At 34.1% G+C, this 26,254-nt stretch overlaps 1 protein-coding gene across 1 annotated transcript; it reads left to right on the forward strand.

Moving 5' to 3' along the window:
• Positions 1-1,120: 1,120 nt before the first annotated feature.
• LOC144977601 (acid phosphatase type 7-like) lies at positions 1,121-22,918 on the forward strand. Its single transcript, XM_078922990.1, has 11 exons — positions 1,121-1,467; positions 5,923-6,117; positions 8,099-8,281; positions 9,598-9,623; positions 10,232-10,329; positions 10,854-10,916; positions 11,436-11,550; positions 12,272-12,385; positions 14,942-15,142; positions 16,411-16,548; positions 16,854-22,918. The coding sequence occupies exons 1-11, from the start codon at positions 1,341-1,343 to the stop codon at positions 16,911-16,913; spliced, it is 1,320 nt and encodes a 439-aa protein (XP_078779116.1). The 5' UTR covers positions 1,121-1,340; the 3' UTR covers positions 16,914-22,918.
• The last annotated feature ends 3,336 nt before the right edge of the window (positions 22,919-26,254 follow it).

Genomic DNA, 26,254 nt, shown 5'->3' on the forward strand with positions numbered 1-26,254 from the left:
CATAATATTATTTGTTTGCACAATTTAACTTTAAACTCATTTGTTAACCTGAGTCAAGTGGAAGGAAGTATATTATTATTGTCGAGTTAATAATAATGTTATGTCATTGTGGTTCTTTCCAAGATTAGGCAAACTGATAACTATTTAGATATCAGTAATATAATCGAAAAAGTTGGGAATAGGCTACTCCCGTATACATTATACATAGGCTGCATATTTAGGTAAAACTCATATCTGTACGATCTCCCAGACATGGGTATGTGTGAGGGAGGGGTGAGGGAGAGAGAGGGGGGGGGAGAGAAGGGGGGGGGGGAGACAGAGACAGACAGAGAGAGAGAGAGAGAGAGAGAGAGAGAGAGAGAGAGAGAGAGAGAGAGAGTTGTGTTTGTATGTGTGTGTGTGTGTGTGTGTGTGTGTGTGTGTGACCGAGAGATCAAGTATTATTTTCTTTTAAAGGTAATCAAAGAAAGCAATTTTAAAAACTAAATAAAGCTAGAAAACAAAAACAAACAATGAAAACTACAACAAAGAAAACCCAACCCTCCCTTCCGTCCCCACCCCCTCCCCTTAAAAGTAGCAAAATAAAAAAAAAGCAGGAAAAAGAAAGAAAAAAAAAAAAGAAAGAAAGAAAAGAAAAAAAAAAAAAAAAGAAAATGAAAGAACGATATCGTCAAAGGTTTCATTATGACCAGTAATGTTTTCTTACTCATTTGGGTTAATGATTGATTCATTGAGGACTTTATTGAGGAAGGGAGGGTTGGGTTTTCTTTGTTGTTGTTTTCATTGTTTGTTTTTGTTTTCTAGCTTTATTTAGTTTTTAAAATTGCTTTGCATTATTCATATCAGACGTCTGAAGGATGCATTCTTAATTCGAATTAAAACCTTTAGCCACGTTATGCTATGTTGAAAGGAGGGGGGGGGGAGGAAAAAAATCTCGCTTGGATGGTCGTTCGTGTCATTTACAAGGACAATTGTTGATTTGTAGGGTGCAATTGATTTTTCTTCACCAATGTTCGAGTTCAGAAACCGAACTTTAAATTAATATTAATTTCATGACAAAGAATTCTGCGAAGGTTTACAGAATCTGCTCGTTTCTTAAAATAGAAAATGTCCTCGTTACATAGTCAATCACATGACTTCACTTGTGACTGTTGTTGTTTACTTACTCTACACTAGGGTTTACAAAGCAATGGATTTTTTAGTTTGAGTCCTAGGACTTATTCGTCAATCTTTCACTCCGTTCATTGTATGTCCATCTTTAACCGCTTAATACTCTCAATTAGATTATACTGTCTTAGTTTTAAAACAATTTCCAGCCAAAAGTAGGAATAACCATCAAGATGTTCTCCCGTTTTACGTCTGGATTGCTGTTTTCAGCAGTAGTAGTGTCTGTCGTCATCACATCACCATTGAATTACATATCTGAGCTGCCACAGAAACCTCAACATGTTCACATTGCGTATGGAGGTAAGAAGACCTTAGGATTATTATCAATGTAGTTGAACTGCTCGGCTTAAATACTAAATGATAATAAAGATAACAATTTGAAGTTATTTCCTATATCATTATACTATACTATCTAGAAGTTATCGGATCTTTTACTTTTACTTTTACTTTTTTCATGATAAAAAAAAAAAATCATAAAATTGACAATCTAAACTTAGATAACATTATCTAAATCCTTTCTCTCTCATTCCTTCTGATCAAATATAATCCATTCAATCCTGATTATCATACTGTTGTTTCCTCAAAACTGAAGAATATAAATGTTGCTGCTCTACTATTAACTACTAAGCTCGAAGAAATAAATTAATGTGAAATTGAATGTAAGCTTCAATTTGATTACAAAAACAAATCAAATGAACGTTTCGGGTTTCCCTTTTATCAACAAAACAGGATGAATGAAAAACTTGATAAACTATGCCGCGTCATCCAAGAAGAATGCTTGACAGATGATCTACTAACGTTGGCGAGATTGGAGACAAGGTTTTATAAAACAGCTTGCACAGAATAGAAAACGCTCAACACTTCACGATTACTATTCTTACAAATAATAATGTCACATTTTGTTGTCGATAAAACATGAAAAAGAAAAACATATTTTTAAAAAAACAAGATCCCCCCCCCAAAAAAAAAACAAAAAAAAAAACAAAAAAAAAAAAAAAACAAACAAACAACCAAAAACAAAACAATCAAACAAAGAAAAAAAAACTGAAAAATATCTAATGAGGCCATTCTTGAACATGGTCCCAAGCCCATAGAACACTCAAAGGGGAAGGTATTACATGGATGGCACATGAAAGCTGGTGCTAAATACTATTTTTAGCTTCTCTGCTTAATGGCACTCCTGAGGTCGTCGTCGTCATCAATATCATCATGTAGTTATTCTCTTTGTCTTGAAAAAAAACCCCCAAAAAACACATACTTATAAAATTCTAATAAAATTCTGAACGCGTCTTGTAAAGCATTTAAAACTCAATTCATTATATGATGAGTAAAGTAATGTGTATTCATTTTGAGCTTTTCTTCGTATTCACGATGCTCAACAGGCATAATCCATATTATTCATTAACAGTGGGATCAAACAATAGCCTGTTCAGTTAATACAGTACAAGTTCTTTCATTTTCAGACACTCATGAGTCGAGTGTGGTTGTCTAAGCAAAGCGTCACACCCAAGGATGCAAGATCAGGGATTAAAATATTATTTGCTATCTATTCAGGAAATGTTTTGCATAGCACCGCGAGAATAATTTGTTATCATGATTGTATACTGCAATAGTGGCTGGGATGGCGAGTAGCCATTTAGGTCCAATGAATGCTGCGTGTGGTCCTGTGGGATGACAATCCAGGGTCCCTGGATCGAGGCCCGCTCTCGGTGGCACTAATCAAGAAGATCCTTATTCTGTGATCGGCGGCACAAAGTCGAATCTTTAGAAAAGGCATTTTAACACACATTCTCTCATCGCTGTCGACTATAACTATATGATTTCCTGGCCTGTAAAGTGTTATTTTTTGTCTAGAAAATAAATTTCTAAAAGAATGAAACAAAATAATTTACTATTAGTGGATACTGCACCACAAAAACTCAAGAATTTTTGTCGTCGTTGTTTTTGTTATTATTACTTTTGGTTGTTATTATTGTTGTTGTTGGTTCTTTTTACCGTTTACCTATTCATTCATTCATTCCTCTTTCTCTCTCTCTCTCTCTCTCTCTCTCTCTCTCTCTCTCTCTCTCTCTCTTCCTCCCCCCCCCTCTCTCTCTATCTTACTCACACAAAACTCACACTTTCTCTCTCTCTAGTGAACACTTCTGTTTGTTTATTTCCTAAGATTTTTTATACAGGAAGGACGTGATTAAAGATTTCTCTGCTGCCGATCTGGTTTTTTAAAGTATTGTATTCATGTCTTCATTGTTTTCTGTTGTTGGCTGATTCAGCCTGAAGAAGGAGTTTGAGCCTGAAAAGTTCCATGTCCATGTTTGGTATTTTGTTCTTTTTTGTGGCTGTTATATTCATTTTTATTACTGTTCACAAAGATACAACTGTTTTAGAATGTAGGAATCTTTAAGTTTTAAATGTCTTGAAAAAAATAAGAGAGAAAATAATTGTAGCTTTTCCCACATGGCATGAGTGCGTGCCTAGCCTGTGGTTGAACTTGGGACCTTCTTTTAAAGTTGAAGTGAACCCATAGAATTAAACGAATGAGAATACATACGAAGCCTAAAAAGTGTCCACCAATGAAAGCATTCAGCATTTTGTTGTTGGCTGAGAATGTAGTAATTACCATTCATTCGGTATCTATGTCAACATAACGACACAAGAAAAACAACAAACAATATCAAAATCCACAATAAAATGTTTCAGAACTGTTGCGTATATTTATGGCACAACGAAGCTGTCAAAAAATGAAGTTAGAGAATGTGTGTAATCATGTATTATAATAACCTGTAATGTGTTTTCCAACCACCACATCATCTACTACTACAACCACCACCACAATATCATCACTAACACTACTACTACAACCACCAGCCCCACATCATTATCACTACCACTACTACTACACCACCAGCAGCATATCATCATCACTACCACTACTACAATCACCACAACCACATCGTCATCACTACCACTACTACTGCAACCACCACCACCATATCATCATCATTACCACTACTACCACAACCACCACCACCACTACTTCTACAACCACCACCACATCACTACCTCAACTACTACAACCACCACCACAATAGCATCACTACCACTACTACTACAACCACCACAACCACATCGTCATCACGACCACTACTACTACAACCACCACCATATCATTACCATTACCACTACTACTACAACCACCACTACCACCATATCATTACCATTACCACTACTACTGCAACCACCACTACCACCATATCATCACCATTACAACTACTACTACAACCACCACAACCACATCATCATCACTACCACTACTACTACAACCACCACCACATCATCATCACTATCACTACTACTACAACTACAACCACCACCACATTATCATCACTACCACTACTACTACTGCAACCACCACCACCATATCATCATCATTGAAATATATATTTTTTTTAAATTGAGCTTTATATAGTGCAATATCTACTAAATGTGCACAAAGCCTTTACAAGGGGTCCCTGGTCAACATTTAACATGTAGGACGGGACATGACGCCTGTTAGGCGATATTACAATTTTTCGGACAAAGACAACTCTGTTAACGGCCAGGTACTCATTTTACACCTGGGTACGGTGAGAGAATGTGAGTAAAGAGCCTTTTCCAAGCACTCAACTATGCGCCGAGCGCGAGGCTCGAACCCAGGTCCTTCCGATCCGGAAGCGAGTGTCATACTACTAGACCACATAGCCGCATCATTACCACTACTACTACAAACACCACCACCACATCATCATCACGACCACTACTACTACAACCACCACCACCACCATATCATTACCATTACCACTACTACTACAACCACCACCACATCATCATCACTACCACTACTACTACAACTACAATCATCACAACCACCACATCATCATCACTATTACTACTACAACTACAACCACCACCAACACCACATCACCTCACTAACACTCAGTACTACAATCACTACCATTAGGTTTTGGAGCTTTGCTTCATTTGAAATAAGGAAACTTCGGAATTGTATTTGGCATTGTGTTTATATATCATAATATAATTCTAATCAGTTATCTATTTAGAACTAGATACTATACAATATGTATGCCAAATACCACCCCAATTCCCCTTTCTTGTGTGCGGGAATTCCTCTTTCGGCATTGAAATTGAGTGTGAGAGAGTCATCACTACACACATAAACAACAGAAACAATTTAAAAACAAGACTATGACACGCAACCACTCACACACGAGGCTATACTATTTATCCTTTTCTCTATATAGAATAGGACAAGACAAACAATAGCTTGACTCTCGCTACACTTCGCATTGATGTTTGTCGTCTCACGAGTTCAACTCTCGGTCGACCTGTCAATATTCCTTTTTGCCTCGGACGTAATCATTAATAGAATGTTGTGTGGTTTTGACCGTGAAGAAAACCTTAAGAAGTCACATTTATATCATTTTAGAGAGATCGTTTTGAATAATTTTGAGTTAAACGAGCGAGCAGCAACTTGTTTTCATGAACGGCCGATCAGCGCTTGTTTACTATAGTAACGCGATTCCCAGCCAACAACAAAATGGCGGATATTTTTCTCATCGAGGCCGCTGGTTGGTTAGCCAATAAGAGCACCGTACGGTTTCCATTTGGTAAATTCCTTGAGTGAACCACAGCCATCACATTATTAAGGATTCGCATTATAAAAATATACTTTTTTAATTTCATTTTTTTCTTCTTCAGATGCTGTGACTAAAATGATAATCACATGGAGCACTGTCAAAGATACCAATCAGTCTGTTGTCAAGTATGGAATCTATGGTCTCAATCAAACACAATCAGGAATCAGCTCTAAATTCACTGATGGAGGCAAAGAGAAACGTGTCCAATATATTCATCGTGTTGAGTTGACTAACTTAACGGCAAATGCATATTATTGTAAGTCATTTGTTATACTCACAAACTGATTGAAAAGTATTTTACTTTTACTGTAAAATAACCTTTATGTTTTCTTTTTATAGAGGTCGAGTGACCTTATCCTCCATTAGCATAATGTATATATAAGGCTCGTTTGCTTAATATCCTTTGTGAATGAAGACTGTAAATAGTATGTCTCTCATTCAGAACAAAGATTTTGTATTCTCCCTAGAAAACTCTGAAGTATTTTGAATAGTGTATCCAATCATTGATAGAGTCACAGTCTCCTCTTGCAATTTTTGAGTTGACGACCTAGTAGGTCATTGCATACACTGTCATCTCTCATTTGTTTTTATTCATCTTCATCTTGTGCTTGTATTTTTTCCATAAATTCCTCTTCTGTCAGTGTTTACTAGATGATTGAAACTTAGAGATAATGATTTTTTGGATAAATAAGCATAACTCGTCTTTCATAGGTATACATTCCCAAAATCAATGTACATATCCAGAAGTATAAGTTTCTGGTCCAACAAAATCAAATGATTAAGGAAAATACATTCCTGTCACTCCTGGAAAAATACAGAATCTTTAATGGACCAGATTCAGTTCAACCAAGTATAACTGCGGAAACATATTGTGTTTCATTATTCTACACATTATCCTTCACGAAATGTAAGAAGACATCGACTATGGTATTTTGAACTCATGCTGTTATATTAGCTATGAATTCTGTTGTTGTTTATTGTTGTTGTTGTTGATGGGGGGGGGGGGGGGGATGAAGAAGAAGATTCAATGTTCCTTGGCACACATTTTATTCCTTTTGGAAGCTTTTGTATTTTAAAAAAATCAATTTTCGTTTGCAACACTTTCGCTGATCCCAAATTTTCGTTTGTTTGTTTATTATTTCTACTGTCCTTAACATTTATTGGCAACCAGTAATTGATTTAGATGAACAATGCACCAAACAAAAACCTAACCATTTTGCTATTTATCAGGTTACTCTGTATATCCTCTTTCCTGGGTCGTTGTCAACTGAAGTAACAGTTATTTACATATAAGTGATTAAGGACTATATCCTCTGTGATCCACATCGATAGCAGAGATTGTGGGTGCCATTAACAAGATGAAAAGGGGGAAAGCTGCTGGACCAGACCAGATTCCACCGGAGGCTCTAAAAGTTGATGCGGAAAGAAATGCTGAGGCCCTGCACCACTATTTGAGAGAATCTGGAATGACGGGATATTCCAAAGGATTGGAAGGAAGGACATCTTATCAAGCTTCCAAAGAAAGGGGACCTCAGTAATTGTAATAATTATCGAGGCATCACTCTTCTTTCTATCCCAGGAAAGGTTTTCAACCGTATTATTTTAGAGAGAATTAAGAATGCAACAGATGCTAAACTGCGGGACGAACAGGCAGGTTTTCGAAAAACCGTTCAAAAAAAAAAACCTCTTCTTGTTAATGACCTTGTATTTTAGGTTAGTTGGTTATGCTTGAGTGACCCACATATTTTCTTTCATCAGTCAAGTGTTCTTTTAATTTTATATCCTGATGACTGGCGTAGTGCATGATATTAATATAACGTTTTTAGAAAACTTAAGGATGTGTTTTGATATAACACTTTACAACCTTGATAAACTTCTCACTTTCGTGTTATGAGAAGTTTTGATAATATAGCCATTTTCTCTGCTTGACAAAATAACTCCAAAAGATTAAGTTTGTTCTCATACTATCAAATAATAGTGGAACACTCTTTGTTCGATAAAATAATACTTCTCTCACTGTCAAACTAATGTTAAATTATAAGCTATGCTAATATAGGCTCTGGATATAAGTGATAAATAATAAAAGAAATATTGTAGGCTACAATGCTCTTACAATAAAGAATCTATTAAGAAAATGTCCTTTATATGGATAGACACACTTAGTTTTTAAAGTGCAATCTGCATTATCGTCTGCATTAATTATATTATTATTAGACAAGCTACTTCTTTCTCTTCAGTCTATATTGTAGGTTGTGCAGATGGCTGGTCTGAGATTTTCGGCTTCAAGACGATGCCAAAGGGTGAGGACTGGGGACCTAGTCTGGTCGTCATCGGCGATATGGGGTATGCAAATGCTCAGTCATGGCCCAGAATTGAGGCTGAAGCCGTGAAGGGAATGTATGATGCTTTGATTCATGTTGGTGAGTATTGATGGTACTTTCATGTAAGAGTTTTGAGTACAATTCTTATATTCGAATTTTCAGATAAACTACTTTTGAAGCAGATAGAGATGATTAAAAGGTGAAAAAAGAGCTCTAAAGATAAATCTATTGCATTCATGTCTTATCAAAAAAAAGAAATAGATAATTTCTGTGCTTTAAAGTTCTAGGTACAGTCTCATCCGGATAATCGCACCACCTTGGGATCAGCGAAAGTGTTGCAATTAACCGAAGTTGCAATTAACTGAAGTTGAGTTTCCTGTTCACTATTACAACATTTTACAATATATGGTAAACACTAACCAGTTGTTGTAAACATTGTTATTAGTCCGCCATAGACTGAGCAATTTGATTGAAAAAAACAAAAAAACATATGGCAGCCTTGTATAGATTTTGACAAGCAAAAACAGCTTTGATGCAAGCCGACATCTTATTCAGATTGGATTAACTTTCACTCTTTCATTCTCAACATTTGTAAGAGTCAAAGAGATTAGCCATGTTGAGAGACAATAAGCTCTCACCAAACCCGTTGGTCACAATGCACAGTTGTCAATCCCAAAACAAAGGATATCGGTCAGTCTCTCTTTACGACTGTCATTATCTACCTGTCGTTTAGACTATTCCCAGCCCCCTCGCCTCATATTTAATAGTCACAGATGACATCACAAACCCATACTGCAAAGCCCTGCCTCTTTTGCCTCTTTTTGAGTGTGACACAATACTGTAGCATTAAGTCACGCTCACTCTCGATTCTTAAACCTGTCATGATTTCACCAATGTTTAAATTTAAACATAATATTTTGTTTGATTTCTTGAATTTGGCACTTTTTAAGATCAAAAATTTGTTGCGATTAACTGAAGTTTGATGCAATTTTTTGGGAAATGTTGTGATTAACCGAAAATTGCGATTAACAGAGTTGCAAATATCCCGAGTGGACTGTATTTAGAATTTCGCTAAACTGGATTTTAGAAAAATGTGACATGTAGATCTGAGTGTGAGTCAATAAGCATTTATGTTCAAGGATAAGTTATCAAAAATGTAATCTTACATTTAAAAATGTAATCTGTAGGAGGTTGTACAGAGATTTCATGTATATACACCTTACTTTTTTAACTCTATAATTTGATTTACAATTTCTACAAATACGACTGTTTTATTTTTTCATTAGTTAGGATTTCCTTCTTGCTATCCTAGAAAAAAAAAATATAATATTGGTTTAGATGTGTACATTTTAATACCCAATTTTTCCCCCCCTGAAAGTTGCAAATTCTCAGAACATTTTAAAAATATATTTCAGGTGATTTTGCATATGACTTGGACAAAGTGAGTATATTGTGATGTAATTTTTTTCAGATGTAAACATCTCGAGGAGGAGGAGCCCTCCTACTACTACTACTACTACTACTACTACTACTACTACTACTACTTCCACTACTACTACTTTTTTCTCAAATTATGCCCTTTAATTACATGTCAAGTTTAGAATTTAATTTATAGATATGATTCCTTTTGATGTTTTTATTTCTGTGTTTGTTACTTTTTGTTATTGTTGGGTTTTTTATTTCTTGCTTTTTTTTCTCCATAGGAAATGTTTATGAAAATTTCTGATCCGTTATTAACACTGTAAGTCTTATTTAAAACCTTTAATCTGACTATTATCATAGGGACATTTAATTGGAGATGGTGTGTAAAAAATAACATTTCTCTTCCTACATTATTTATAAGGGTAATGTTAAGAATAATTTCAATATGGATGAAATCAAACAACTTTGCTTGAATGCCTCTTTCATGTGAACACTAGAGAAAGAATCTGAGTAAAAGAAATTGTGTATACAATATTATTTACTAGTTCATGCATTTGACTTCTTTTCAAATATATAGTCGGGTTGAATATCATATCAAATATTTGTAATTGAATCTTTTAATTCTAGGATAATGGCAAAATAGGAGATGCCTACATGGAACTGATTCAACCAGTGGCAGCCAATATGCCTTACATGACCTGTGTAGGCAACCATGAAAATAATTAGTAAGTATTGAGTTTGTACCACATTTTGTAGATAATAATCATTTTTGTTATAAATTGTGAAAGAGAGAGAGAGGAAAAAAAGAATTATTATTCTTGAAATTGTCTCAAAATGTTATAATGTTGAGGTACAGCTGAAGCTTAAAGTTCAAATTTAAATTTGCCATATAACATCTGAGTTAAAATTAATGGGTATATTTGAGGGAGGAGTTTTGTTTCTTTAACCGATAAAAACCCTTTGTTTTTCCTAATTTCTGATCATTTAAAATTTTAATTCAATTCCCTTCATCTAGTTCATTGCAGCTCACCATTAATTAGAATTTGACTCGTCGAATCACATTTTAAAGATTAATATTCATATTAATTTTGATATTGACTTTAGATATTCAGAACTTAATTTGTAAAACTAATCTTATCTGGTCTTATAGCAAAACACATTCACATTTTCTTCATAGCTTTATAATTTCACAAGTCGTAATGGTTTTACTGGTTTAAACATTGATTTCTTTTCTTCTTTTTTATTTCAGCAATTTTTCAAATTACCGGAACAGATTCAACATGCCCAATGATAACAAGAAAATGTACTACAGGTAATTCGTTTCTTTTTAATATCAAATAATTATATTTATAATTAGGAAGGAAGTATATTTAGATTTACAAAAAGAAATGTTAAAAAATTACCAATTTTTTCGTTTTTTTTCTTATTTTAAAAGTGAGGTTAGATATTGACAAATATGTAATAAAAATATGACAAAAATCAAAACAATACAGCATAGTTATGATATAGATTATTATACTTAAAGAAAGGTAATGAAATGTATACAGCCATAATCTACTCTTAAACCACTCAAATCTGCCATCAGATCCTATTATTTTCACTTACAGAGTAATAGGGACGGTATCAAAATGATGATATTATGACTACGCAGCATGCATTGTTCACAGTGACATACATACATAGATTTCTATTCTACAATTTGTCAATTTCGTAATTTCAATATTTCAGGCTTTAGACAATCTCCAATTCCTAGGCATTTTATTGAACTCTTACCCTTCATCCAGCATTTTTAAAGTATATGCATAATTTAATAATCCTGTTTTCATTTCAGTTTCAACATGGGCCCAGTGCATTTCATATCATTCTCCACTGAATTCTTGTACTTTCCTTACTACGGCTACCAACAGATTTTTAATCAGTATGACTGGTTAGAGAAAGATTTGATGGTAAAGTTTGCTCAATTGTTTGATCCATATCACATGCATATTTTCATCACCCCCCCCCCCTCCCCCTCGCCATTGACACCCTTGTTTTATTGGCGTTAGTATGCAAATGTAAATTAGTAGGCATCCGTCCGTCTCAAGAAATGATGATTTGCGCTCTGTGTGATTTTGGTCTCATCAGTCTAGATGAGAGCAGCGATGGGTGTGACTCAGCTGCCCAATCGTTTGCATGGCAGTCTCTACTGCAGTTGCTGCACACGTAGTGTTAAGTGATCAGTGACTTCTAGCTCCTCGTTGTCAATGCGAATTGCTCGAACACATTTTAAATCAGTATGACTGGTTAGAGAAAGATTTGATGGTAAAGTTTGCTCAGTTGTTTGATCCATATCACATGCATATTTTCATTCCCCTTTAATTTTTTCTATTTATAGTCTGCTGTATGTAACTGATTCTGAATTTGATTACCTTTACATTAAATGTTGCAACCTGCCTATAGACGCACTGGTAATCTGCCTTTGGAAATGGCTATATAAAAAACATTTTCCTTTGACATATAGGAAATGAACTTAAAATTTAGAGCTCTTTTTCAAACATTATCTAGAAAGTGTTGTCCAGTTACTTTTATTTTATTCTTAGGAGCTTGGATCACGGTAATAATATGTAGATTATTGGTGTATAAAGTAAAATATAACAAAACCTTTATATTAAATAATAATGTCCTCAGGAAGCAAACCACCCAGAAAACCGAACTAGACGCCCATGGATTGTCACATTTGGACACCGACCCATGTACTGCTCTAACAATGACAATGATGATTGTGCTAGTGATGAAAGTCTGGTAAGGGTTTATTTAGTCGTGCATTAGGTATGGTGTACAATATGTTGATTACATACTCAGCATGCCACGTCTTTAATCTAGAAATCCAGGTCCTAATCCCTACCACTCTTCACTTATCTTTCTCACGCCTTTCTTCTCATTCCACCCCTAATCACTTCTTTGATTTTAGTATAATAAAAGTAACAGCCTCAGGTCATCATAGCCTCGCTAGCCCCCGCTGGTACTGGTACACATTAGAGTGAGGCGTGGTGTGCATCAGACACTTGTCAAGCATGGTTTGCACCCCCGCCCCCCCTACACACACACACACACACACACACACACACACACACATATGTGCCACACATGTACACTTAAAGCATTAAATAATACCACATAGAGAGCGATGGCAGTTTCTCGTTTCTGTTCAATATAAACATGAGGCAAAAGAATTTAATCAACAAATGCGAAAGTTAAAGTCCATTTTGTTAGAGATTTCTGTTTTAGTGGATAGTGTTCGAGATTTTCATGTTGCCAGTACAATGAAAACAGAGGGATTAAAGTTGAGAATTTACATTTGTTTGAGAGTTCCTTGATGTCGAGATTTACATGTTTACGATTTTTGTGCTGCACTGAATGTAAAAAGTCAACAAAGGCAAATAAAATTTTAGACCATGTTTGCAAAATATTTCACTGTCAGGATTTGGATGATTGGAAAAATAGGAATGGGATGGCAACGAATGATCAATACACAAAATCTGTAATTGATCAGAAAGACAAGAATCCCTTTAATCTGGTGCAAACTGGCAGATGGACAAGTGTAGACTTTTATGGTTGTCAGTATCTGCAGTAGATTTTGTACTAGATGGCTATAATGATGATAATTATGGTGGTGGTGCCTTTCCTGCTAGAGTGCTGATCCATCATCACTTTGCACTCCTTCATATTATTATTATTATTATTGTTATTATTATTATTATTATTATTATTATTATTATTATTATTATTATTATTATATTATTATTATTATTATTTTATTATTATTATTATTATTATTATTATTATTATTATTATTATTATTATTATTATTATTATTATTATTATTATTATTATTATTATTTTGTTTGTTTCTTTAGTTTTTTATCCATTTATTTATTTATCTTTTAAACTTTAAATTGTCATGTGGATATATAAATGTTTCCATTAATTTCATGATTTTGTAGACTGGTTTGTAAATGTTGACCAGTAAAATGCATGACGTCTGAAACAATGTAAAATCATAATTTATCAGAGACTAATGTATGCTTTATTATCGTTGTTGCTTTCATTGTTATTTTTGTCATTAATATGTCATTGTACAATGAACTTTATACATTTATGATTCATTCGATCTTGTCCAGTTTTCAATTACCAGTAATACTCTATGATAGTATTTTTCGATTGATACATTTTTCCTGACATTCAAAGTTGTGTAAAACTGTCTGTGAATGATACAATACAGGCTATATGAGATTCTGTAATTATAAACTATTGTATAAGGCATTTAAAGGATAATTTCTATTAAGCCTTTAGTAAGATAAGATAAGATAAGAAAGTATTAGTAGAGGTAGTAGTAGTAGTAGTAGTAGTAGTAGTAGTAGTAGTAGTAGTAGTAGTAGTAGTAGTAGTAGTAGTAGCTGTAGCAGTAGCAGCAGCAGCAGCAGCAGCAGCAGTAGTAGTAGTAGTAGTAGTAGTAGTAGTATGACTGAAAGATGTCCTTAAAATGATATTTTTTTCATTTGTGAGCTATATGACATTGTAATAATGTCTACGGTTTTTTTGTGTTTTTTGTTTGTTTTGTTATTGTTTTTTTTCTGAAATGATTTCAACCCAATTTTATAGTGTTTCTTCTCTGTTTACTTGTTTTACTGGTGTTTCACAAAGAACATGTCAGATTTACAAGTTTCATTTTCAAAAATCCATATTTCTTGAGCGAATAACATATTGAGTCATTAACTATTTGTAAAAGGAAAAGAAATAGATTTTGATGATATTTAAATGCGATTTATTTTAATCTTTTACCCTTCATCTCCCTGTCAGGCTTGCTTGGCTACCTACCTTATAATCTGCTGGTTTCAAACATAACAAGAGAAAAGTTAGGATTTCTTAACAGACTTAAATATAAAAAGCATCGTCTAGACATGGTCATTGAGAGAACGTGATTTCATTATCACAATTCCATCAAATTGTTAGTTTCCTAAGTTTGCAATCAATTTTAAGATTTATTATCTCTTTATGCTGGACAACATGGCTTCTCTATTACCTGCCTTTTTACTTTAGCTTGAAAAATGCATTAAAAATTATTTTACATGCAATATCTAGATAAGTAATTTATGAACATTAACTTACAGCCGATATTGATATCAGTTAACCTTTTAATGTCGAGATTGAATTTCTTTCTAATCATAATTTCTTCCTTTGCACATCATCACTGTTATTGTTCTATGTGTGAATATGGTAAGACTTGATGACATGCTAGAGTAAATTGGAACCCATCGCTAGAGAGTCAATAATATATTCTTTAAAATTTAATTCAAGGTTCGAGTTGGAGTCCCTCTCCTTCACATCAAAGGACTTGAGGATTTGTTTTACAATACTGGTGTAGATGTGTCCCTTTGGGGTCATGAACACTCTTATGAGAGACTGTGGCCGGTATACAACAAGGAGGTTAAGAATGGCAGCTACCAATTCCCCTACACTAATCCTAAGGGTGTAACCCACATCATCACTGGATCAGCTGTAAGTAAGACATTATTTATAATTGTTTTTGTTTTTTTTGTTTGTTTGTTCGTTTGCTTGTTGTTTTATTTTTTTGGCCTTTGCAAGTTATACTCTTTATCTTATTGACATACCTGCCAATACCCATGAATGAACAAAAATCTTATTAGGAAGATTCTTAAACTTTTTTAACATGTGTTACCAACAGACTCGGTATACAAGTCGTTGCTAGTAAAATAGTAGTGACAGATTCAGATGCCTGTATCATATTTTCTTTCTTAACCAGATAGCATGTCTTTGATGCAAACTCGAACTGCCTCACAAACTCTTTTTATTTATTTCTTTTCGTCATAGTCCAGTTCAATTCCCAAAAAATTATTTTCAACAATATTAATAATATGTGTAAATGTTACAAATAAGTAGATGATTAAATATGCATCTTATATGGAGCATTTTCGTGGTTTCACAATGTCCACTACACTTCACAATGCTCATTCTTTCCTTCGGAAGATCACAAGGATATACATTTTCATTTTATTCAGTACAAACACCCGGTAGGCCCCCATTTTGTGTTAACAATTATAAAATCTCCATTCCTGCCCCGAGCCAGGTACCAATTTACACCTTAATGGAGGAAATATGGGCATATAAAGTTTGTATAAAGTTCTGTACTCAAGGACACAATCCATGTGCTAAGTTTTATCGATCTGTTTGTAAAACATTTGGTCACTGACCATGCTCAGCATTGTATGTTGAAGACAAGACATATTGCTGATGCCACAAGTAGACCTGCCTGGTATTACGAAAAATTCGTAGAAGTACGAATTGATGCGGCTACAGAGCTGCAAATGTGTCTGACTCAATAAATAGCATTGAAAAGGAAAGTATCATTCCAGAGAACCTATAGTCAGGACTATGCTGAGGGCAAATTATAATTTGTAAAGCTATTTTTATTGTAACTTTTATTTTTCTCTTGGAGTCTACGAATTTTAAAAATTTCAAATATGTAGCTCTTGCCAAGTATAATAAAAATGTTTATAATAAATCGTTGCTTATAGAGTTTTTTTTTAAATCTTGTGTAATGCTATGAATTATGATTTTATGACTTTATTGACCTTGAGACTTGGGCCAACCTTGAAACTTGTGAAAATGCTATGAATTTACTTTAAGAATCTAGCGGACCATTCTATAATTTGTTTTTGAGATCAATGCATCTTATTCTTTTTAAAAACATAAAAGGAGAAAATTTATCTAACTTTGGCTATTATTTTTATTTTTATCTCTTTCAGGGTTGCAGTGAGCGTCATGAATATTTCCGGAAGCATCCAGCACCATGGTCAGCCTTCCACTCCAGCGATTATGGATACACAAAGATGAGGTTCTTCAACAAAACACACTTGACAGTGGAACAAGTATCTGATGATCAAGTAGGTGGCAATATTATAATATAATCATTTCCTTTTATCTTTTGAGTCTTGGGTTAATAAGAGCCACAATGCATTGGTAGATATATTTATAAAGGCGTTCTGGAATATCAAAAAGTAAAAACCAAAGCCTATATTATTTGTTTATGTTCTCATCCATCCATCTATCCATCCATATATTCACTTATTTATTATTTGTCCATTCATTAATCCACATCTGTTAAATCGTTATGTCCAGTTATCATATGAAACCATCCATTATCCACCATATGACCTATTGTTCATACATTTTTATTTTTTATCACCAGGACGGCAAAATCATAGACAAATTCACCCTTATCAAAGACAGTCATGGCTCATACCAATAAGTGAAGTTTGAGAAGCTCTAAAGGAGTGCCATCACTTACAACCATTGATTGGAATATTCTTCCAAGTTTCAAATGCATATAAGCCTTTTGGTCTGAAGTAAACTTGACATGTTTATGAAACAATAGATAGATTGTAAAACTGGCACATGTGAAACAAGAAAAGATAGATTACATATCTGGCATATGAATATTATAAATTGATGTTTACGAAGACTGCATAAATTGTAAACCCAAATATGATAAACCTTTCATAAATTGTTTGTTTTTGTTGAAATGACAAAATACAGTGGTCATCACTTAATAACCCAGTTTACTTGATAACCTGTTATTCTGTAAAAGAAGTACTATTATTTAAAACTCCCCTCTGATATCCTCTATCTCCATTCAATAACCTGATATAGTTTCGTCGAGTACTAACAAGAGCAACATAAACAATCTGTTCGAAAATTTTGTTCATCGCCACGCATATCATGTTTAAAATGGAATAGTATATCTTGCAGACATAGCTATCAAACAACTTCATACAGAGCTTTTAAATAGACTCTCTCTCTCACACCTTTGTCCAACTGGATGGAATGTCTCGCATCGATCATATAAATTGATTGTCTTTGAAATACGTAATTGTGTTTGCACTGTGCCTCTGATTCTAGTGTTTTGCACAAGGTAAAATCATTGATACGATCATAATTTCATAATTGCCATGTATGGTAGGCTATCTATCTCTAGGGTCTATTCCAATGGAAGACTAGAATAACCCATGTGTCAGCCGCAGTGCAGTGCCGCAAATTGAACTAGGGTGAGGTGACTTGCTCAAGGCCACACAGCGCAGTGATCGAACTCGGTACCTTTCGGGTGCAAAGCAAAGACTGTATCGCTGAGCCAAGCTACCGCTACCCCACAACTAAATTTAGTGCACTGGACTAGGCAGGTCGGATTTTATCCTCTATTAATAGCAATAATTAATGTGTATGAGGGATAATACTTAATTTTTATGGTATTTCGACCATTTTTCTGTAATATTATATTCAATTCCCATTTGTTTTGCATAAGTGTAAATGTTTTATATCCAGAAACATGCTTTTATTATTTATGAGTAAACTGCAAGTTGTTCAGTAGTTTGTTGAAAATTTCCATATTATGTCTGAATATACTTCGTTATCGGCACTTGAAATTGACAATTAGTTTAAAGTTGAAGGAGTATGTTCTTTTTTAAAATATATTTTTTAAATTGTATGATTCACGTTTCCTCTTCAAATAAACCAACTGAATTGTACTCTATCTGTCTGTCTGTCTGTCTGTCTGTCACAGACACACACACACACTCTCACACACACCCTACACATACAAATACACTTTCACACAAAATCTTTTCTTTTTAATGCGTTCTGACAAAACTGTGAGAATATGCATTTTCACAATAAGTGGTTTATTTTATATTTTTCAATTCTGAAGAAATATGTTAGTGTTAAAGAATGTTTTATATATTCTACCATTCTTGAGATAAATCTTTGATTTACTTGACAAGAGCTATGGAATGTATGAAGCTCTTTTTAAGAAAACCTTGAAGTAATTTTATTCAGTTGTTTGCTGAATAAGCGTTTGAACACAAAATGTATTGTTACTAGGTTTTCCACGTTATAATATGTAGCACGTTCGCATGGCGTCTTTTATACAGCATATGTCTTTTTCATGAATGACCAGTAGCTTACTCTTTAATTTTCTTACTCTTTACCTGTCAGACTGGATTTGTCTCACTTTTTTTTTTACCCCTGTTTGAGTCCTGGATTTTTGTTAATTATTTCAGATTCGATTTCTCTCCTTTTTCTCACAAGTGCGAGTGTTCTGGATGTTTTATTAACTGCTTGACATGAGAATGGATTTTTCTAACATTTTTTGTTTTTGTGCATGAATTTTCCCCATCTCGTCCTGGATTTTTATTTCATTTTTATTTATTTTTTTCTAAATTTTTTATGGCAACAACGATGGTCAGAATGTTGTTTTAACAAATTCTGCATGACTTACTCTGCTGTACAGTGGCAAAACACTTTTTTTTCTTCATTTTGACCCGAAAACATTTTATTTATTTACAGCTAGATTAAGATCTCTTCTAATTTTCTAACCTCTTTGATTTATAGATATTTTATAGCTAAAATGTGTACAGCCTAACTGATATTGTAAAATTGAAATAATTGTTTGATTGTACTGTGCTGAACTTGTTGATTAAAAGCAGAATGCACTTATATAGTTGGAAGGTGTTGAGGTTTTAAACAATGTACAGAGATTATAATTATATCATTGGTGCCCGTTTATTAATTTATTTAGTGTTTTTTATATACATCATGATTGAGAGTTTTGTGATATATATGTTCGTTTTTTTAAAACGTTGATTTCAATGCTCATATATTTACAATGTCATGTAATTTTACATTTATTTTTAAAACATATTTTAAAATGTATTAACTTATATAGAGTGAAGAATATTGTTGTTGCAAGACTGATTTTTTTTGTTTTTGCAAAGACTTGAATCAATAAGCAATATGGTTGATCAAAATGAAATCGTCTTATGGCTATTAATTCAGGTCTTATTTAATTGGGGTTTGTTTTTTGTTTTTTTTTGTTTTTTATCGAAAGATGCTCTTTCTAAAATCCAGGTAATTTGTTTGATTTAATCCAAATTAACAAATTTGTGAATGTGATACTTAACTATTGTTTGTTGATTATATTTTGATTCAAGACTTTTTTAAAGGATGGGATTATATGATACTGTTTAATTCATAAACATGGAAAATGTAAATTTGACCATGGTTTATCAGATAAAAAGAATATATTATGATGCATTATTTTTCCATACAAATATGGCCGGTTTGTTGCCTGTAGCAAGCATGAAAGCTAGAATGACACATTATAACTCAAAACCAATAACAATAAATCACATTGCTATGTAACAATCTGTGTTAAGGATCAGGATCCTTTAGCTCACCTTATCACATGAAGGAAGTGCTTATATGTTCAGTGTCATTACCATGAGCAACTTGTAATTTAATTGTAGGGAGGTAATTATATGCAAGTGGAGCCAAAGAAATTACTGTGTACCTTTTATCTATTGACATTTGAATGCAAAGAGTAAATGTATATGACAGAAAAGATAGCCCATCATGTTGGTAATGACGGGGCTATATGTAACTGAAATTTGCAATGCTTTCTAATCACAATGGATAACTGACATTTCCCTAGACTTAAAAGATGATTGATATGTATTTTTTAAAATTGTGTTTGTTGTTCACAATTTTTTTTGTTTTTGTTATTCCGATATTTTAAAACATTTTTTTTGTGGTGTCAATTCGTGTGAGATATGACCTTACTGTGTTTCAAGCGCCCTAAAACCCTTCAAAACAAACAAAAACATTTCCATATGTTTTAACTGGCCACTTAAGCACTTAAAATGGATCAGAGGGCAAGATAAAATGGGCCCTTGATTGCGCAAGCGTTATCTTTGATTTTCTTTTACTCGCTTAGTAGATTAGAATTATGATATGGTTTTTTCTTGAACAGTTCGGATGGAGACGGTGAGAAAAGTTAACTTCAAGCATTGAAGGGGCGAGATTTCGAAAATGCCAACAAACGCAAAGCAATAAATTTCGATTCGTGATAAAGTCTGCTACTGTTTACATATAACATGGAATACTATGTTCATTTGTTATTGGCAACGTTTCAGTGTATTTGTTACCTGTATTAATGACAAAAAGGTGTAAGGGAATAGATTTATGATTTTTTAAAGCATAGTCAAAGAAAAATTAACTAAATACTTGCCATTGTCATTGTGCAAATAAAAGACATTTATCGCGAATAAAACGAATCTATGAAGGATAAAAAGACCAGACTTGATTAAATACACAGAAATTTGCAACTTAAGGATGCAATTTCATCTGAAAGCCAGTTCTGCCTATGTGCCCCTTTATTTTGCTTTACGACCATGGGGGCTACTTTGGTTGAAACCACTGTATTTTTATTATTTTTCTGTTTTCTATTATGTTTTCTATATATTTGTGTTTGTTTTGTATTGCTATTGTTTTTGTTTATGGTCAATTTTATGAAGCCATGTATGCGAACATTTTCTTCTGTTGCCTAAGAGCTTAACTAAACATAAATCAGATTTTCATCTTGTCTGGAATCATTCATGATATCTACCTCACTTTCATTCCCTCCTCGCGATTTGATGTTTTTTTGTTGTTGTTTTGTTTGTTTGTTTGTTTGTTTGTTTGTTTTGTTTGGTTGGCTTTTTTTCATGGTCTAAAATCAGAAAGAACAAGTTATTGTGCGAATAACTGGAGATGATGTTAAATGGTCTTATTATTTCAGTCATTTTGAGTTTATGTAGTCTGATTACTGAACGCAATATGGGCCTGATTTAGCATTTATTTTAATGGAGACTAATTCGCGTTGGTTTGAGAGTATTTCCATAACAATAATGAGCTCATAAAACTTTCGGTTATCATCGGTTCGCATTTGGGACCTTTTCTGAGAAAAAAAAAGTGACTGTATTGAATAACTGGTGATGGAGTTCACAATTTTTAATTTTTATAAATTCATTTAGAGAGTCATTTTGAATTTATAATTAATACGACTGGGTAGGGTCTTCTGACCTCCCATAGTGGGCAGGAGGTCGTTTGCTGTGTCTTCTATCCTCCCTCCCCCCATATCTGTTTTTCCTTTCCATGTTGCTCTCTGTCTTTGTTCTGGTTTAAGATTGCTTGGTTTGTTTGTTAGTTTGTTGTTTTTTTTTCTTGGTCCTGCTGGGTGGGGTTCCTGACCTCCCATAGTGGGCAGGGAGGTACTTACTGTGTCTTCTTTCCCCTTATACCTGTTTTCCAATATGCTTTCTGTCTTTGTATTGGAATGAAATTACTTGGTTTTGTCCTGGCCCTAGCCGGAGTCCTGGCTGGGAGGGAAACAGTCAAATGCATAATTATTGTTTTGAGAGATGGTATTTTTTTCCTTGTAAATCATCTCTCTGTTATTGATATGTATTATGATTATATTTGTTATTTTGAATGGATAATGTAAGCATTTGAGTATAATCTCTTTGTTGGATCTTGTGCTTGTGTTTGGATGAGACTTATAGGTGATCTCAAACTAAGTACATAGGTGGTGTGCTCTTGGAATCTATATGATCCATATTTGTTCCCAGTTCCCCTTTGTCTTACTTTTTCTTGGCAACTTTAATTGTAATTCTAGAACTTTTTACTATCCCATTTTCTTCATTTTTACTGGCGCTGATATAACCTAAATGTGTTGCAAGCGCCGTAAAACCCTTAAAAACAAACAAACATTCTTGGTCCTGGCGGGGAACGTCGAGACAGTCAAATGTATAGTACCTTTTTGAGAGATGACATATTTTTCCTTGTAATGTAAATCATCTCTGTTTCTGTTATTTTCTACAATAATGATTAGTTTTGAATACAGTATATTGTACATTATACTTTGTAAACATTTGTGTGTATCATTCATAACGGGATCCTTTGCTTGTAACCGGGTAAGACTTTTAGGTATTATCAAAATTTGCTCATCGATGGATTGCTTGTGGAATTTTCTTTTCCCTATTTGACCCAGTAGCCTTGTCTTCTTTTTTCTTCGGTGCTTTGAACTTCCTATCTACAACTTTCCTCTCATCCTCCTTCTAACTCGCGCTGAATTGACGTAATAGTGGATCGAGCGTTTAAAACCCTCTAAAAGCAACAAAACATTGTAATATTGATATTTATGTTTGGGACCATTTCTTCTCCGTAATCAATGTAATAACTAGTCCTTCAAAATCAGTATTCAGATATACAATATTCACATGGTCTTTGATTTCCATTGTGGTTGGTTGGATAATATTTCATGATAATGGTAGAATTTTCATTCTTGATTCTTAATAAGATTTCTTTTGTCGTGCATCTATGATGTGAATTATGTATTCCACCTTTTTTATTTCCAGAATAAAATACATGATTATTTTTTGAAAATAATGGGTTATTTTTATCAATTTTAATTTTATTTTTAAAATTGTCTTTTACGTCAGTCAATGTTGGTACACATATTGACAAAGTCAGTTGCTGTAAGGCCTCTCATGGGTGCATGTATTGACAGGTCTGATAACCAAACGCAATTATGGGCTTGATTTAGCATTGTTGCAATGGACATTTTCCTTTGGTTTAAGAGTATTTCCATTACAACAACGAGCCCATAATAATTCGGGTTAGACCTGCAAACAGATAGACGTTTGTGGCTGACTACCACTTTACAGAGACCAAACCATCCTATTATGTCCAATGACCAGTGGGTGGATATTGCCTCTCCAAAACGCATGTCCTTAAATGAGATCCTGAAGTTCTTTCCTGAGGTTTTTGCAAAAAAGGTTATTTCTAAGCCAATTTTTATGAGACAACGACAATGTTCTCCTTTTTTTCAAGCTGATTGCAGCAATGTGGTTTTCAAATTTATCGCAATAAGACTATTTGTCATTATTAAACAAAAATAATGCCCAATTGACTGCTCAAGAAATGATAGACGTAATCCCTTGACGGCGAGAGAGATAGGTGTCAATTTTTTGCGTATCCCTTTCACACACACACACACACACACACACACACACATACACACATATATATATATATATATATGTATATATATATATATGTACATATAATATATATAATATATATATATATATATATATATATATATATATATATATATATATATCGCATCACAAGATGTAACAAACAAAAATATCAGGCTGTTTTATAGATACTGTGCCCTTGGTTAAAAAACTCACAACATTGTCATCTGGAAAGACCAACACACAAAACGATGTGTAACCTTGAACGTTTATAGTCTGGCTAATACATTTTAGTGAGAATTACTCATAAACGTGGATGGCAAAAACAATAAAGACCTGAGTGACGTCAACTTCATTCTATTTAAAAGAAAAATCACTATGCGTTGCTGAACGATGCATTAAGCACCAGCCATATCATGGTTGAGCCAGTAATTGAATAAATGAAGTTCACTTTGCTATGCGCTTAGCTAAGAAAGTCACAACATTGCCATTCGGAAATAGTATGAAGTTGACGTCACTCGGGTCTATGTTATTAATTGCTTTTTGCCATCCGCGTTTATGAGTATTTCTCACTAAACTGTATTATTATTATTTTTTTAAAATAAATAAATAAAAATAGGGGCAGCATGGCTCAGCGGTACGGTCTTTGCTTCGTACCCAAAAGGTACCGAGTTCGACTACCCGCCTCGTTGTGTGGCCTTGAGCAAGTCACCTCGCCCTAGCTCACTTTGCGGCGCTGCACTGCGGCTGACGCCATGTTATTCCAGTCTTCCCTTGGAATAGACCCTAAAGACAAATTTCCCCTTGGGGATGAATAAAGGGAATTTTATTTTATTTATTTATTTATTCATTTATCCAGACTATAAACGTTCAAGGTTACACAACGATTTGTGTGTTGGTCCGTTCTACTTCCGGATTGCAATGTTGTGAGCTTCTTACACAAGCTCATACTATCTATATAATGGACCAACACACAAAACTATGTGTAACCTTGAACGTTTATAGTCTGGTTAATACAGTTTAGTGAGAATTACTCATATTATAACGAAACAAGAATAAAGGCCTGCGTGAGGTCAACTTCGTTCTATTGAGCTTTTTTTATAGCTTTATATAGCGCAATATCCACTAAATGTGCTCAAAGCGCTTTACAAGGGGTCCATGATCAACAGCAACATTTAACATGGAGGACGGAACATGCCGCCTGTTAGGCGATATTACAATTTTTCGTACAAAGACACCGCTGTTAACGGCCAGGTACTCATTTTACACCTGGGTACGGTGAGAGAATGTGAGTAAAGAGCCTTTTCCAAGGACTCAACTATGCGTCAAGCGCGAGGCTCGAACCCAGGACCTTCCGATCCGAAAACGAGTATCATACCACTAGACCACCTAGCCACATAGCGCAGCCATCGTTATCTTTTATAGCCTGACACAAGAACACTCTTGGACTGGCAGTTTGACGTCATTAAAAGATTTGTGTAGCATCGAGTGAGTTGTCGTTAGTAGAGCTCAAGGAAACAAGTTATTTCATTGGTTAAACTGTTGAATAGAACTCACAATTTGTTTTCTTTTGTGTCAAAAGACTGGTATTTTGACGTCATTTTTTGGTCAGTTTCAGGCTATATCTTTACGATGGCATCGCACATAGCCTATCTCTATAGATAGATCGAAGATGACGTCAATCAGGTCTTTGCTATTGTTTTTTGCCATCCGCGGTTATGAGTAATGCTCACTGAACTGTATTAACCCGACTATAAACGTTCATGGTTACACACAGTTTTGTATGTTGGTCTGTTATACTTCCGGATGGCAATGTTATGAGCTTCTTAGCCAAGCGCATACTATATATAGTATATGAATCGGTTTGCCTCTGTACACTTAGATAACCACGCCTCTCGGACAGTCGTCATAATGTTAATATTGCAGTGATTGGTAAACATAGCGAACGACACAGGTTTTTACTATAGATGGTATGTGACTAAGTAAAATATCCACTGTTCTGCCGCTTGATCAATAAATAGATAAAACGAAGATGACGTCACTCTAGTCTTTCTTATTACTTTTTTGCCATCCGCGTTCACTAAACTGTATTAACCCGACTATAAAAGTTCAAGGTTACATATAGTTTTGTGTGTTGGTCCGTTCCAAGCGCACACTATCAATCCAGAAAACTATGTGTGAACTTAAACATTTATAAACTGGTGAGGAAATCATGCGATAACTAGTCACCCATTTGGCGGTATAAAAATGTTCAGAGGTCGATTTCATTCACGTTATTGTTTATAGATAGTTCGAGGATGACGTCACTCAGGTCTTTGTTTTTGTTTTTTGCCATCCGAGTTTATGAGTAATGCTCACTGAACTGTATTAACCTGACTATAAACTATTGCCTCTTTGTTATATACTGGCGATGAAATAACCTTAGTGTTGTAAGTCTTGTAACAGGCATGCAGTCTTTAAATCGTCTCCATAATAAACCCAGGACGATATGAAATCCCTGTAAAATATTTATATGTTTTTGTCTTTCTGTAGAAATAAAAACCAACTTGGCTATACTTGTGTCCATGTTTCAATGATAAAAATAAATTGGAAAATAAAGAAAAGTGAGATCTAACTTTCAGGTCTTGAAAACACTTAAATCGTTGTCAAACGTATAATTTAAAAACTGAAAAGCGAATTAGTTGTTGTAAGTCAATTGTTCATTTATTGCTGCAATAGTCAGATTGTATAGATAAATAAA

The sequence above is a fragment of the Berghia stephanieae genome, chromosome 1, assembly GCF_034508935.2.
Source record: "Berghia stephanieae isolate SIO BIC M18660-M18661 chromosome 1, UCSD_Bste_1.3, whole genome shotgun sequence".
NCBI lineage: Eukaryota > Metazoa > Mollusca > Gastropoda > Nudibranchia > Aeolidiidae > Berghia > Berghia stephanieae.

Excerpts from the sequence above, each read along its gene's own strand:
- LOC144977601 (XM_078922990.1), top strand. The coding sequence starts at position 1,341 with ATGTTCTCCCGTTTTACGTCTGGATTGCTGTTTTCAGCAGTAGTAGTG. Across the intron at positions 9,624-10,231 it reads TTGCATATGACTTGGACAAA|GATAATGGCAAAATAGGAGA; the intron begins GTGAGTATATTG and ends TTTTAATTCTAG. Across the intron at positions 10,917-11,435 it reads AACAAGAAAATGTACTACAG|TTTCAACATGGGCCCAGTGC; the intron begins GTAATTCGTTTC and ends TTTTCATTTCAG.